General features: G+C 41.4%; 1 protein-coding gene and 1 long non-coding RNA gene across 5 annotated transcripts in view; one reads left to right on the forward strand and one right to left on the reverse strand.

Moving 5' to 3' along the window:
- Positions 1–14048, reverse strand: part of LOC125642347 (uncharacterized) — a 35212-nt gene extending 21164 nt beyond the window's left edge. Inside the window, exon 1 of the long non-coding RNA XR_007358368.2 lies at positions 14001–14048. This is a non-coding gene — a long non-coding RNA (uncharacterized LOC125642347). The remainder of the gene's footprint in view (positions 1–14000) is intronic.
- Positions 14049–16106: 2058 nt separating this feature from the next.
- Positions 16107–16658, forward strand: part of DOCK10 (dedicator of cytokinesis 10) — a 201307-nt gene continuing 200755 nt past the window's right edge. For 3 of the 4 annotated variants that reach the window (XM_048863544.2, XM_048863551.2, XM_048863552.2), the window contains exon 1: positions 16108–16382. In XM_048863544.2, the coding sequence (XP_048719501.1) occupies positions 16221–16382 (162 nt within the window). In that variant the 5' untranslated portion in view covers positions 16108–16220. Of the gene's footprint in view, positions 16383–16658 lie in introns of all 4 variants that reach the window. The other variant, XM_048863538.2, reaches the window with a different exon arrangement.

Genomic DNA, 16658 nt, shown 5'->3' on the forward strand with positions numbered 1-16658 from the left:
ATCAGATTGCAACAACTACTTTTAAGGTGTGCATACGTGCATGTAGATTTACATCTCACTGTATGTATATATCACCTGTTATTTAACATCATACAGTTTTATGGAAATTAATACTAAAGGAAAGTTATCAAGTAGGGAGAAAAGGAAAAAAATATATTGGGAAGGAGAAGAGTTAAAAACCAGTGCACACCCTGCTTATATGACCCATATCAGCACCTCTTTGCAACTGCCTAAGGACAGTGTTTTCTAGAACTCCCCATGCAGCAAAGTTGGCTCTGCACTGTCTCCAACACAGGCCAGTGGCGAAGTCTGAACCGGAGTGTTTCAAAAGAAGATACTAACTGACATTGTGAAGACTGTGTAGTAGCTCTGCACCACACTCAGCGATGAACTGCGTATGCAGCTTTCACATTCACTTCCTCATCTCTAGCTGTGCTTGCCGCTGCATAGATTAGATTCGAACTGTTTCAGCCTACGTTCTTTTACTAGTTCAATATAGACTTTCTAGACCTACTCCTGTACTCCTTACTCAGTCTGTACTTCCATTAAATTCAACAGCAGTTTTATGGTCAAGAAAGGGCTGTCTCAGGATTTCAGGTTTTGAGTCTTACACTCCTATTTTTATGTTAAAAAAACTCATAAACATTATGGATGGAATAAACCATGTTGCTATGATATCCAGCCACAATGGCTAAGGGTTTGATGATATATCTGTCTTTCAACTACTACTCTCTAGAGGGTGCCATATATTAACTTTCTGCAGGCCCTCATTTAATGGTTTATCGAGTAGCTGGGTGATAAGTCATCCTAGGATATACAATGTCCTAAGTATATAGCATCCTAAATATTTCTTAGTAGTATAGGGTAAGTGTGCTAGAAATTAAATGACTGCATTTTGTTCAGCATCTTATTCACTGTCTACTGAATAAATTCTTAAGTGATTTAAATTTTATTTTGATTACAAGTTAATAAATATGAATTGAAAAAACCTTAATGTTATCCAAGGGTGAATGCAGCATAAATATAAATATAAATAAAACTAATTATATATTGCACAGAGACTATCTTGGCCAGTTAATGACGTAACCAGTTATCTGGATTTACCAAGAATATCTAGTGAAGATCAGTTTATTTAGAGTGGATGGGGTGGGTTAACATAGAAGCTTGACTAGATGGGTGAAAAGACATCAAGGTTTTGCTTCTGGTTTTGCGACTGACTCATTGCATGACCTTTGGCAGAGCCCTTAGCCACTTTGTGTCTCAGTTTAGAACCCTGTACAATGCTTATAATAATACTTGCCTAGTGTGTAGTTGTGTTTTGAGAATTCATGAATTAATGCTTGTAAAATACTTGGAGATCCTCCGGTAAAAGGCATGATAGAAGCACAAAATATTAATATTATTTATCAGTAGCTCCTATTTATTGTGAGTGTTTGAACTTTCTTCAGAATAAGCTTACACTCCACAAATGTGCTTTAAAATGCTATCCTGAATCATTGTAGTACAAGTTAAACCTTCAGTACAAGAAGTACAAGTTAAACCTGCAGTGATAGGCATACTTGGAAAAAACATTGTGCAAGATGTTGTGGCCCAAAACTTTGGCTATGGGAAGGAAGTGGACAGTGCAGCTCTGGAGGAGATTGCAAGGTGACATTTTTGCTCCCATGATCCTGAGCGAAGTACACCGGAATGCTGGCTCTGTGCTACTGTGGGATCCCCCAACAGTGTGGTATGACTCCCTTGTCTAGCTTACTTGGCTTTTGATCCCTAATGCATAAAATGGGGTATGCTATAGTGGGGGATTTGGCCTTATATCATTCGTTTAGTGACACTATCTTTGTGGTTGAGGAGATGCTTTAATTATAAGCCTCTGCTTCCAGGGGCTTACTGTGCTTTCCAGAAAGATTATCCTTTAGGCTATTTCCTACTTATGATCTCAGCCTCAAAGTTGATCAGTTTGGAAATTGGGTAATATCCCACTATTCTTCGTTTGAAGTGTCTGAGCATGAAGAGCATGAATTGCTCACTTTGAGAAATTTTCCTGGTGCTCTTTTTCTTGCAATTGTGTACCTCAAAACTTTTAAAATTCCGGATGTCCTGGAGACAAGGGCCTCTGGCGTGTCTGAGGAAAATTGCCTTTGCCAGGAAGAATAGACTTTCTCGGGACAATGGGTGAAGAGACCCTGTCCAGACTTTTGTTCACAGGGGTGCTGTGGATGGTGGTGAGATGTCTAGGATGCTGGGCAAGGAGCATTGTAATTCTTAATGCCTTACTGGAAGATGCTCAGATAGTACAGTGATAAGGGTGATATAAGAACCATATAGAATAGAAAGAACTAAAGATTTGTTATTATCTTCATGGCAGAAGAATACATACTTTTTAATTATGAGGGCTCTGATAATATAATTCCAGATGCGTTGAACAAGACATGGTCAATTTACTGTGCACACATCTGCATAGTAGCAAAAGAACTGAGATACCCCCATCTGCCATCTTTATTAAAGCTGTCTCAGACTACAGCTGTCCAAATTCTTTGCAGTGAATCATTTTTTTCTCTGTTTGAGAGTTCTGTGAACAGACTTTGATTTTTACAGATCTGCTCAATATTTGATGAACTGATTCTGTGAATAGGTTTCAGTCTTTGGATTGTCTGCAAACCATTCTCTGTGACTATGACTTTGAGTACATCATAATTTAAGACAGACTGTGTCATTTTTACTCACATGGAATAGTTCCTTTCTCCTCCACTAGGTCCATTGTAACCACACAGCAATAATATGGATGTTACCCTTTGAAATTTGTTACTTATTATTATTATTTTTATGACTATATAGCTTTGGGGCTCCATGCCTACTTGGGCAAGACTTAATATGAACATGTAATAGCTGCAAGCCCCGCCCTGAAGAGTTTATAATCTTATTTGTGCTGTGTGGTTGGTCCCTTAAATCACGGGTTATTTCTGTTCTGACCAAATGACTGAAGATTTATTTTAGTGCAGACACTTCTAGTGTGAATCTTTATGCAAACACATATTGTCATGGGAATTTGAGGCATGTGTTTTCTACAAACAAATGAAAAATCACCCAAATATTCATAAAACAGGGATTGTGCAAACAGTTCAAGTAAATTCAGAGATGTGTGCAATCAAATACAAATTGCAGCATTCCCTAGTTGTCCCAATCTGAGATATTAGAGATGAAAGGCCAGTGCTTCATTTACAAAGACATTTCCTTAATTAGATAATCTCCTTTTAAGGTGAATTCATTCCTCCTCCCCAAATAATGCCCTCAATCCAGGGTTTGGGGGTGCTGCAGGCAGGATGGTCCACTGGGGTTAGAGCATTAGTCTGAGACTTGGGTTCAATTCTCGTTCCGACCAGAGACTTGCTATCTGATCTTGGGCAAGTCACTTAGCCTCTCTGTGCCTTAGTTCCTCATTTGTACAGTGGTGATAATAGCACTGCCTTAACTCACAGGGGTGTAGTGAGGATAAATGCATTAAGGATTGTAAGGTGCCCAAATACTTTGGCAATGGGAGTCATATCAGTACCTAGATAATGCCCTCTGGCTTCTATTGCAGCTAGATATGGAATAGCATTTGCAGCCCTTCCACACCAGATGCTTGGGGTGAAAGAGCCATTAGATTGTCATAAACCTGGAGGCACTGTTCTATCAAAAATATGTTAATAACTTTAAATAATTGTATTATTTGCTTGATGACTGATAATTATAGTCATCTGGCTGATATTTAGTTACCTAAGGTGTATTGTGGTGATTAATTAGTTAATGTTTGTGAAGTGCTTTAGAGATGAGATGTTCCATGTAAGTGGTGAATATTTTTTTTTAACCTCAGAAGTACTAGCGAGTATTATGGACAATAATCAGAACCAACATTATTATTCTCCTGTATCACTGTTTGAAAATTGCAGACAGTGCAAAAATAGGGTTTGTCTAAAGTATTTTTAACTTTTTTTTTCAGTCTTATCTCACTTTCCTGTCTGTCTTGAGACATGAGTGACTGAATGCAACAAACATATGTAAAGTTCAAAACTTTTGTTTCTCTTCATTCTGCCCTTAGGTTTTGTGAAGTGTTTTGTAACGGTGCTTTCTGGGAAGGACCCATATTACAATACTTTCTAGTTTGTTTTCTCTTCTATGAGACTTTGTTGTGAACTTAAGAACTCAGATATGCTACTCATTGGCGTTCTGAAAACATCTTACAGATGGTCTCTCCTTATCCTCTGTTGAAGGAGATTAATGAGCTTCAATTCTAAGCAACCTGCACAAATGCTCCACCATCTAGTCTACACAGAACAGGTAGCTAAGTTTATAAATCCACATCCTGTGGATCTTAATTAGAAGCCACATGTACTCTTATCAACCATCTTTTGGTATTTGTTTACCACTTCATGCCTCACTCTGCTGTAAACCTAATTTCATTGTCATTTCCTTCCTGAATGTGCATGCTCTTTTTACTGTGAATTTATTGACTGAATTTAGGCATTGAATTTAGTTACTCTAGATGGGCCGAATACTGCAGTCTTTATTGGGACAAAACTCCTGCTGAAGTCCACAGGAGTTTGGTTAGAGCCTGTGCAACTGAACGGAAGGTGTGGTCTCTGAGAGGTACATCACAGTGTGTGTAAATTTGCACAGTTGCCAAATTACTGAGAACCGGGTGTTAATGGATATATATTGTATCCACATGATGAATGAATGAAGGAGAAGATATATATGTCACTGAAGACTTAAAGTTGATAGAACTGCATATTGTTGGATTCAATATAAGTGGGGGAAGACATAAATCTATATCTAGAGTGGGCAAATCGTTGTCAGTTACATTATATCCTGCTAGATGAGGGGACACAATCAGACAGATAATAATTAATAAAATTGAGAGATTGGTAAAATAATCATGATTGTTAACGAATAATACAATATTAATACAAAATATTAATTAAAAAATTTGTGGTAACATCTTAAAATTCTCATGGTTGGAGCCTGAAAAAATATACACCCAGAAATAAAGGATGGTCCAGAGGTTAGGGTCCTCACCTAGGGCTTGAAAGAATTTGAGAAGTGAACAATATTTCCACCAAGGCCAATGTGTGAGGAGTGTGCACACAGAGAGGAAATGGGGTGTTCCCATGTGAAACCTATTCCACAAGTGTAGTGCTTGGAAATGACAGTGTGAACAGTACGAAGATGGATGATAAAGACATTTTGAACAAGTTTTATAAACAGACCTAGTAGAGTGTCACAGTAAAGAGTATGAAGAATCTTGGTTTGGTCAGGGAAAGACAAGAGGTCACCCATTTATAGTAAAAAAAACAAAAAAAAACCAACCCCAAAGTCTAAAATTCCACAATCTGAATCCAAATAGTCTTTATCATATTAAAACAATGTAATAGACTATTTAATTAGTCATTTAGAACCACTTAAAGCCACTTTCCAGGAGCATGGTAGCATGAAGTACTGAGAGCCCTTCCCTCTGGTTGATTTTGGTGGCCTGATCCTGATGTCAGCAGGGTTTGAGAGTGCTGTTTTTCAGAATCAGGTCCTTGATACAGTGCAGGAAGGCAGATAGATATCTCTCTTTCAGCTTTGCTTGCCTACCCCAAACTCTGCAGACACAGTAAGAGCAGCAATTCTGAACAAAATCCTCTTAAATGAGCTATGATACCCTCACACTGAGCATAAACTTAATCATCAAATGGCCCCACTGACTTCAGCTTAGTAGAAAGGTACTAAAAAAGGAGTACTTGTGGCACCTTAGAGACTAACCAATTTATTTGAGCATAAGCTTTCGTGAGCTACAGCTCACTTCATCGGATGCATACTGTGGAAAGTGTAGAAGATCTTTTCATATACACACAAAGCATGAAAAAATACCTCCTCCCACCCCACTCTCCTGCTGCTAATAGCTTATCTAAAGTGATCACTCTCCTTACAATGTGTATGATAATCAAGTTGGGCCATTTCCAGCACAAATCCAGGGTTTAACAAGAACGTCTAAGGACATATATGGCATATATCACATTCACCTGCACATCCACCAATGTGATATATGCCATCATGTGCCAGCAATGTCCCTCTGCCATGTACATTGGTCAAACTGGACAGTCTCTACGTAAAAGAATAAATGGACACAAATCAGATGTCAAGAATTATAACATTCATAAACCAGTCGGAGAACACTTCAATCTCTCCGGTCATCCGATTACAGACATGAAAGTTGCTATTACAACAAAAAAACTTGCAATCCAGACTCCAGCGAGAAACTGTTGAATTGGAATTCATTTGCAAATTGGATACAATTAACTTAGGCTTGAATAGAGACTGGGAGTGGCTAAGTCATTATGCAAGGTAACCTATTTCCCCTTGTTCCCCCCCCCCCCCCCCCCCCGACGTTCTTGTTAAACCCTGGATTTGTGCTGGAAATGGCCCAACTTGATTATCATACACATTGTAAGGAGAGTGATCACTTTAGATAAGCTATTAGCAGCAGGAGAGTGGGGTGGGAGGAGGTATTTTTTCATGCTTTGTGTGTATATGAAAAGATCTTCTACACTTTCCACAGTATGCATCCGATGAAGTGAGCTGTAGCTCACGAAAGCTTATGCTCAAATAAATTGGTTAGTCTCTAAGGTGCCACAAGTACTCCTTTTCTTTTTGTGAATACAGACTAACACGGCTGTTACTCTGAAACCTAGAAAGGTACTAGTTATCATGGGATAGTGCCTGATGCTGCACCACTGAACGTGAGGGGAGTTTTGCCATTGGCTTCAACACTGTTAATAAATAAAATACAGGTGTAATATAAATTTAAAAGATATCTAAGGGGCTGTCTTATTTTGATGGCTCCAATGCATCTGTGTGTACAGCCATTGTATTGCTGGATTTGAGGAGTCCTTCCCTTGGGCCTATTACGCTTTAACAAAATTTCTTTAAAACGAAGTCCTTTTACTTTGGCTTTGCTTTATTTTCCAGGATTTTGAATACACTTTGCAATCCAGTTTCAAGGAGGTTGGCTTACTGAATTCTGTGTTTTGGAACTACGTTTTTATTAATTATTTTCCCCTTAAGACTTTTTTCTTCATACTCTTAAGAGTGGAGGACAAAAGGTCAATTTTCTACACTCATACTTTATATGGTATAATACCTTCCTTTACAAGAAATCCTACTGAAGTCACGGAACCACTTGCAGAGTATGGGCCTGTTTCAAAATTTGTTGAAATAAATGAAGGTCTTTGATTTCACTGGGCTCTATATGAAGCTCTCAGATATTATTCAGCATGAGTATGGATGGCAGAATTGGACTCTGTGTTATCTTGGAAACCAAACTTCATAAAAATCCCCTTCAGTCCTCACAACTGAATAGTGTATGAGCAAAAGAAATTACCATTCAGGAGCACAAGAGAGCCATTAGCAACTGTCAAGTTTCCTTCCCCACTCTGAACTCTAGGATACAGATGTGGGGACCTGCATGAAAACCCCCTAAGCTTATTTTTACCAGCTTAGGTTAAAACTTCCCCAAGGCACAAACTATTTTACCTTTTTGCCCTTGGACTTTATTGCTGCCACCACCAAGCATCTAACAAATATATAACAGGGAAAGAGCCCGCTTGGAAACGTCTTTCCCCCAAAAATCCTCCCCAAACCCCCCTTTCCTGGAGAAGGCTTGATAAAAATCCTCACCAATTTGCATAGGTGACCATAGACCCAAACCCTTGGATCTTAAGAACAATGAAAAAGCAATCAGGTTCTTAAAAGAATAATTTTAATTGAAGTAAAAGAATCACCTCTGTAAAATCAGGATGGTGAATACCTTACAGGGTAATCAGATTCAAAACATAGAGAATCCCTTTAGGCAAAACCTTAAGTTACAAAAAGACACAAAAACAGGAATATACATTCCATTCAGCACAGCTTATTTTATCAGCCATTTAAACAAAACAGAATCTAGCGCATATCTAGCTAGATTACTTACTAAGTTCTAAGATTCCATTCCTTTTCTGTTCCTGGCAAAAGCATCACACAGACAGAGAGAACCTTTGTTTCTCCCTCTCCAGCTTTGAAAGTATCTTGTCTCCTCATTGGTCATTTTGGTCAGGTGCCAGTGAGGTTATCCTAGCTTCTTAACCTTTTACAGGTGAAAGAGTTTTGCCTCTGGCCAGGAGGGATTTAAAGATGTTTACCCTGACCTTTGTATTTATGACACGCCCCCCAAATCACAGATAGGGTGAAACTCTGACTGTGATGTCTTCCTGGAGCTCTAGGGGAAAACAGAGTTAATAAGACACATGCATCTCTAAATATACTACCAAGTACATAAAGACTAACTATTTTCCACATCTCAAGGATGATTTTAACCAGTTGATTCTGGGAAACTTTCACGGGAGAGTGCATCAGCCACTTTGTTAGAAGCTCCTGAGATGTGTTGGATGTCGAAATCAAAATCTTGGAGAGCTAAACTCCACCGAATAAGTTTTTTTTGTTATTTCCTGTGGCGGTATGAAGCCACTGCAGCGCAGCATGGTCTGTTTGCAGGTGGAAACGCCGTCCCCAAACATATGGGCGTAGCTTTTCCAGAGCTTAGACAATGGCATAACATTCTTTTTCACTGACTGACCAGTTGCTTTCCCTCTCAGACAGCTTTTTGCTGAGAAACAGGGTGGAATTCTTGATCCGGTCCTTCCTGCATTAAAACTGCTCCTACACCACGCTCGGAGGCATCTGTGGTTACTAGGAACAGTTTGTCAAAGTCTGGGGCCCTTAGCACAGGGTCAGACATGAGTGTCGCTTTAAGCTGGTGAAAGGCCTTCTGACACTCTTTGGTCCACTGAATGGCATTTCACTGTTTCTTTTTGGTTAGGTCTGTCAGTGGGGCGGCGATTTGGCTATATTGCGGTACAAATCACCTGTAATATCCGGCCAAGCCTAAGAAGGATTGGACCAGTTTCTTTAACTTTGGGACAGGCCACTTCTGGATAGCATCCACTTTGGCCTGTAGGGGGTTGATAGTTCCTTGACCCACCTGGTGTCCAAGGTAAGTCACCCTGTTTAGGCCTATTTGACACTTCTTAGCCTTAACAGTTAGTCTTGCCTCCCTTATGCGCTCAAGGACTTTTTGTAGATGTTCCAGGTGGTCTGCCCAGGAATCCGAAAATATGGCCACATCGTCAAGGTAGGTTACTACATATTCTGCTAATCCCACTAGGAGACCATCTACAAGTCTTCGGAAGGTGGCGGGTGCATTCCATAGCCCGAAAGGGAGTACATTAAATTCATACAACCCGAGATGTGTGGTGAAGGCTGACCTTTCCTTGGCGGATACATCTAGTGGTACCTGCCAGTATCCCTTGGTTAAGTCCAAGGTAGAGATGAACTGGGCCCATCCCAGTTTCTCTAATAGTTCATCTGTGCGTGGCATTGGATGGTTGTCTGGGCGAGTTACGTTTTTGCGTGGACTACCGTAAGCTAAATGCTGTATCTCCCCATCTGGTTTGGGAACTAGAACCACTGGAGATGCCCATGCACTTTCAGAGGGGCGGATTACACCCATCTATAACATATCCTGGATCTCCCATTCTATAGCAGTTTTAGCTTGAAGAGACACCCGGTAAGGTTGGACTTTAATTGGGTGAGCATTACCTGTGTCAATGGAGTGGTATGCCCGTTCAGTCAGTCCTGGGGTGGCTGAGAACGTCGGCGCGTAGCCGGTGCATAGCTCCTTGATCTGCTGTCGCTGCATACGCCCAAGGGTCATGGAGAGGTTCACCTCTTCCACACCACCAGCACTTTTCCCTTCAGAGTGGACACCTTCAGGCCACTCAGCATCATCTCCTCCCTGGGCTGTAAACAGACAAACCTTTAATTCTCTAGAATAAAAGGGCTTTAGAGAATTAATATGGTACACCTTAGGCTTTCGGTTGGAGGTGGTGAATGCTATGAGATAATTAACAGCTCCCAGGTACTCCTGGACCATGAATGGCCCTTCCTACGACACTTCCATTTTATGGGCCTGGAGCGCCTTTAAGACCATGACCTGATCCCCTACTTTGAAGGAACGCTCTCTGGCGTGTTTATCATACCAGGCTTTTTGCTCTTTTTGAGCATCCTGTAGGTTTTCTTTAGCAAGGGCTAAAGAGGTTTGGAGGGTGTTTTTGTAGGTTGGTTACAAAGTCCGGAATGTTAGTTCCTGGAGAAGGTGTAAACCCCTCCCATTGCTGTTTCACCAACTGTAATGGTCCCTTAACCTCGCGGCCATATACAAGTTCAAATGGTGAAAACCCTAAACTGGGATGTGGTACAGCTCTGTAGGCAAAGAGCAACTGCTGCAACACTAGGTCCCAATCATTGGAGTGCTCATTTACGAATTTACGTATCATGGCCCCCAAAGTTCCATTAACCTTCTCCACCATGACATTTGTTTGATAATGGTAAGGAGTGGCAACCAAGTGATTTACCCCATGAGCTTCCCAAAGGTTTTTCATAGTTCCTGCCAGGAAATTAGTTCCTGCATCTGTGAGGATGTCAGAGTGCCAACCTACCCTGGCAAAAATGTCTGCTAGTGCCTGGCACACACTTTTAGCCCTGGTATTGCTTAGAGCTACTGCTTCCGGCCATCGGGTGGCAAAATCCATGAAAGTCAGTATGTACTGCTTTCCTCTGGGTGTCTTTTTCAGAAAAGGACCCAGAATATCCACAGCTACTCGCTGAAATGGAACCTCAATGATGGGGAGTGGCTGGAGAGGGGCTTTGACCTGGTCTTGGGGTTTTCCCACTCTTTGGCATACCTCACAAGACTGGACATAAGTAGAGACATCCTTGCCCATTCCCTCCCAGTGGAATGACGTCCCCAAATGGTCTTTGGTCCTGTTCACCCCAGCATAGCCACTAGGATGATCGTGGGCTAAGCTCAAGAGCTTTACCCGGTACTTAGTTGGAACTACCAACTGTCTCTGAGGATGCCAGTCTTCCTGATGTCCACCAGAAAGAAAGAAAGAGTTTTCTTGTATAAAAGTTCTCTTTCTACAACAAATCTGGGTCGATTAGAAGAGCTGAGAGGCGGTGGGTTGCTCCGGGCTGCCGTCCAAGCTCTCTGGAGGCTTTCATCTGCTTCCTGTTTGGTCTGGAACTGTTCCCTTGATGCTGGAGACATCAGTTCCTCATTGGATTGTGGACCTAGGCTTGGTCCCTCTGGAAGCGATGTAGGGGATGGGGCTGTTTCCGTTGACTGTGAACCTCTCTCCGCTGGTGCACTATGTTGGGGTTCAGGGTCCGGCTGAGCCTCTGGTGTAGGGTTATTGGCCGCTGCCGGTTCAGGTTTGCTGGGGCCCTCAGGTGTTGGGGTTGCAAGTAGTGGATTCAGTGCTGGCAATGGGTTTGGTGCTGGTTGTTCCGCTGGTTCCGGTTCTGGGACTGGCTCTGTCTGGGTTTCTGGGACAGGATCCACTATTGCTGTTGCAGACATTGGCCTGGTGTCCGGGTCCATCACCTCTGACCGGGACCTGGTAGAAGTTTCCGGAACAGAGCTAGGCATGACGGCTTGTTTAGCCTGGCTGCGGGTGACCACTCCCACCCTCTTGGCTAGCTTCACATGTTTGGCTAAGTCTTCCCCCAACAGCATGGGAATGGGATAATCATTGTAGACTTCAAAAGTCCACGTTCCTGACCAGCCCTTGTACTAGACAGGCAACTTGGCTGTAGGCAAATTGAAAGAGTTGGACTTGAAGGGTTGAATCGTCACTTGGATCTCTGGTTTGCTTAAATTGGGGTCCACTAAGGAAGCATGGATAGCTGACACTTGTGCTCCGGTGTCCCTCAACGCGGTGACCTTCTTCCCACCCACACTCCCAGATACCCTCGGAGCAGAGGGAAACTGTGAGATATCTGGGCCTGAGGGACCTCTGGTGTGATTCCGGTGCAATGAACTGTAATCTGTTGGGGTTCTTGGGGCAGTTGGCCTTTACATGCCCCGGCTCGTTACATTTAAAACATTGTCCAACTGACGGGTCACTGGGGCAAGGTGTGTTGCTGGAGAATGGTGTGGCTGGACAATAAGGTGGCTGGAGGGTTCCTTGGGGGGTAGTTGCGGCCTTGGGCTGCCTCCGGTAGTAGGGTGTGGTCTGAGGTTGTCCCTTCTGGTATACAGTCCAATTGTGACCAGTTTTTTTCTTTTCTGCCACCTCCACCTATTTGGCTCCAATCTCCCCTGCCTCGATTACAGTTTTGGGCTTCCCATCTAGGATGAATCTTTCTATTTCCTCAGAAACACCCTCTAAGAACTGCTCCATTTGCATTAGGAAGGGAAAATTTACTGGAGATTTAACACTTGCTCCTGATATCCAGGCATCCCAATGTTTCACAGTGTGGTAGGCATGTCGGGTAAATGACACGTCTGGTTTCCACCGTAGGGCTCTGAATCGCCGACGGGAACGCTTGGGTGTTAGCCCCATTCTGACTCTTGACTGGTTTTAAACAGTTCATACTGGTTCATATGTTCCTTAGGCATTTCAGCCACCACCTCAGCTAAGGATCCACTGAGCTGTGGCCTCAGTTCTACCATATACTGGTCTGTAGAGATGCTGTACCCAAGGCAGGCCCTTTCGAAGTTTTCTAAGAAGGCCTCAGTATCCTCGCCTGCCTTGTAGGTGGGGAACTTTCTGGGATGGGAAGTGGTACCTGGAGAAGGATTGCTAGGGTTTGTTGGTATATTCTGCTGAACCTTTTTCCTTCTCCATCTCCAGTGCATGCTTCCTCTCTTTTTCCTTCTCCTCCAGTTCTTTGTCCCTTGCCTCCATAGCTCTCCTATGGGCAGCTTCTTGGTTCTTTTCTGTCTCTCTCGCTGCCTCCAGTTCTCTCCTATGGGCAGCCTCTTTGGCTGTTTCTGCCTTGGGTTCTGTCATGTTTGCCTCTCTGTTTTTAACTAACTTTATACCCGAGAGTTAGAAATAAAACAAACAGCTTGTCTTGTAAAATTTTGCTGTGCTGTAATATGATACCTATATTCTCTGATAGTGATTATCAGCCTACAGAAAAATCCTTAACAAACAAACAAACAAACCTAACACCTTTGTCTCCAGTCAAATAGACAGAAAACCCCTCTAGTTGCTCTTAGGTAAAAAAAAAAAAACTTCTTCAGGTCTGTGAAGACTTGTGAAATTTCCCTGCAGAAGTAACTACCGTGCCTTTAGGTAGAGAAAACTCCAGCTCACAAAAGACAATTCCCTTTTGTCTCTGCTCTGGCCCCCAAGCAGAGACAAAAAAAAAAAAAAAAAAACCCTCTAACTGCTTTCAGCTTAAAATCTGCTTTCCAGCAGCCCAAAGGAGAAAAAAAAAATATTTCCTTTTTAAAATCTGTGCTTCTGGTTCAAAAAATCTCAAATTGATCTCAAAATGATTTCAAGTTAATCCACTGCTCTGCCACCATGTCAAGGTTCCTTCCCCACTCTGAACTCTAGGGTACAGATGTGGGGACCTGCATGAAAACCCCCTAAGCTTATTTTACCAGCTTAGGTTAAAACTTCCCCAAGGTACAAACTATTTTACTTTTTGTCCTTGGACTTTATTGCTGCCACCATCAAGCATCTAACAAATATATAACAGGGAAAGAGTGCACCTGGAAATGTCTTTCCCCCCAAAATCCTCCCCAAACCTTACACCCCCTTTCCTGGGGAAGGCTTGATAAAAATCTTCACCAATGTCAATAGGTGAACACAGACCCAAATCCTTGGATCTTAAGACCAATGAAAAAGCAATCAGGTTCTTAAAAGAGAATTTTAATGAAAGAAAAAGTAAAAGAAAAACCTCTGTAAAATCAGGATGGTAAATACCTTACAGGGTAGTCAGATTCAAAACATAAAGAATCCTTCTAGGCAAAACCTTAAGTTACAAAAAGACACAGAAACAGGAATATACATTCCATTCAGCACAGCTTATTTTATCAGCCATTTAAACAAAACAGAATCTAATGCATATCTGGCTAGATTACTTACTAAGTTCTAAGACTCCATTCCTTTTCTGTTCCCGGCAATGGCATCCCACAGACAGAGAGAACCTTTGTTTCTCCCCCCACTCCAGCTTTGAAAGTATCTTGTCTCCTCATTGGTCATTTTGGTCAGGTGCCAGTGAGGTTATCCTAGCTTCTTAACCCTTTCCAGGTGAAAGGGTTTTTCCTCTGGCCAGGAGGGATTTAAAGGTGTTTACCCTTCCCTTTATATTTATGACAGCAACCCACAAGGCAGTACAGCAGTCACCATAACAGCCAGCTACAAAAGCTGTGCAGGAAATAAACCAGACTCAGATTGATGCTCCTGGAATTAGTTAGGAATTTGTGTCCCACAGGCTTCCAAGTGTATTTTGTGCTTGGCCAAGGTGTCAACTCCAGTACTGGAGCAGATTGGGTATTGATGAAAATATAAACAATGCCCCCAAAACAGGTGAGATTACTGATTTGGTATGGAAATTACACAGCTGTGCCACTGGGCTGCTGTGATCCCATTAGAAAAGTTAGACTTATAAGTGTATTCATGACGTGGGGCCTCCTCTTTAGTGTGAACATTTATGTATGATGGTTTTGTCTATATGAGAGTGAACGTCTGTGCCCAGTGAGAGAGCTGGAGGTAGAAGAGCCAGGATTGTTTTGTGTTAGGACTGAGGTGCATTGACAAAACTGTGAGTGAGTTTGTGCAGTGCCTGCCCGTGCTAATAGCTTTTTTTCTATAAGTACTGAAAAGAGATAGAGACAAGAAATACTGGCAGCAAGTGCAATGCTTTTAAAGAACACATTTCACTTCTCTGGCAAATGCTTTAATTAAAATGATGTTGTCTTTTGACAGATTACTGGGCAATTAAAGCCTAATCAAACCCAGCGTACAATGGTCCTATGGAACAGTGTGGGTCCTATTCCCATTTTATGCTTAAAGGAACAGTATTTCCAAACATCATAGTAACAGAAAATTACTGGCCTGCTCATGCCCCCATGCAAATCACTGGCCAAACTCTCATTCCCTTCAATATGAACAGCCCCTTTATGTAATATAATTGTATTTTTGGATGCATATTCGTTTAAGGGAAAGCTGCTGCATTGGAAACCCTATTTGGAAATTCTTAGTTCACATTTTAAGAGAAATCCATTTTCTGCGAGATATTTTTAGTGCTAACTTCCTCTGAAGCACTATTACCTTACACTATATATCATTAGACGTTGATATGTTTCCAAGCTGATCATATGATTTCTAAGCACAGCTTTTACTGCTTTCTGAATGACTTGTCTGGCAGGAGTCAGAAGGCTAAGTTGTTAACTGCTAACAGCTTCTTTTCTTTGCCTGAATTCTTACTGATAAAACATTAGAACAGCTTACAATTACCTTTCTTAGAAGGTCAGCTGTGCTTTATTCAGCTTAAGACCTCATTAGCAAAGATCCTTCTTCACACAAGATGCCTATGTAAATGTAAAAATGTATTAGTCTGCAGAACAACTGCATGTGTGGGAACACACAACAACTATATTACTGAGAGGCATTTCAGAGCTGAACACTGGCATTTCTCATTGAGACACTGATATTTCAACATGAACTGGGAGAAACAGTCCATATTTTTGCATTTATTATTGCTCATTACATTTTCCAACTCAAGTAAGTTCACTGTATTTCAGAAAATGACAAGACGTAAAAATTGCAGCTCAGATCCTTCAGTGAGCCATAGCCAGTTTCTTTTCTCAGGAAAAACACCCTAAATGGAGAATTTTATAAATCTGTCTGTCTGTCAGTGCTAAGTTTACTGATTTGATACCATTAATTATTTTCCTGCACGTGATTATTACCAGTCATTTAAACTGCTCCTGTCAATTTTTAACAAACAGCTGGTTTATTTGAACTGGGAATTTTAATGCTTTCAGTTCCATTAAACTGGAATCAGAGAAGGATTATTATAAAAGACAGGAAGCAAATGTTCTGACATGAATTCGGAAGCACACAGAGAGAAAAATATCTTAATACTACATGCGTGTGTTTAGTTTCAGTGGATCAGATCAAATCTTTCCTATATCTGCATCCAAGCTATTTGGTTGTGATCAGATGATCAGAATTCAAGGAGGCGATTGGAGAGCTAACTGGCTGCAGCTGCATTGTAGGCTGTTTTCAGGGACAAGGAGCCACTGTTTTTCAAACATAGCATAAACATAGAAGTTATTTTGTAGGCTTCAGGATGCAGATATGGGTTGTGCTGCCAGCATTGTTCTGCTTCAAGCCTTTCGTTCTGTGGTACAGAGGAACTGTCCACATATTTGTAGACGACGACAACAGGAATTGTCACATGAAATTCTGCCACTGGATAGTGATGATGAAATGAACAGACCTAGAATCCTCACCATAATGGTACAGTATACTTTTAGCAAACAGACATAGCTGACAGGATTATTATTACAGATGTTATATGATTTATTGACTTTAACTATGTAGATGGAGGAAAAGAGCATTAGATAGACTGTTTGCAAGTGTGTACTAGCTTTCTGGTAGATTTGCTGTCTTTGTTATCAGAGCTGAAATTTTACTTTCATCTATAGCTAGAACTGTGAACTGCACATATGCTGCCTAAAAAGCAACACTGTTATTTAACTTTCCTTTGTGTTTTGTGTTATAAGATATATTGCA

The sequence above is a fragment of the Caretta caretta genome, chromosome 9, assembly GCF_965140235.1.
Source record: "Caretta caretta isolate rCarCar2 chromosome 9, rCarCar1.hap1, whole genome shotgun sequence".
Taxonomy (NCBI): domain Eukaryota; kingdom Metazoa; phylum Chordata; order Testudines; family Cheloniidae; genus Caretta; species Caretta caretta.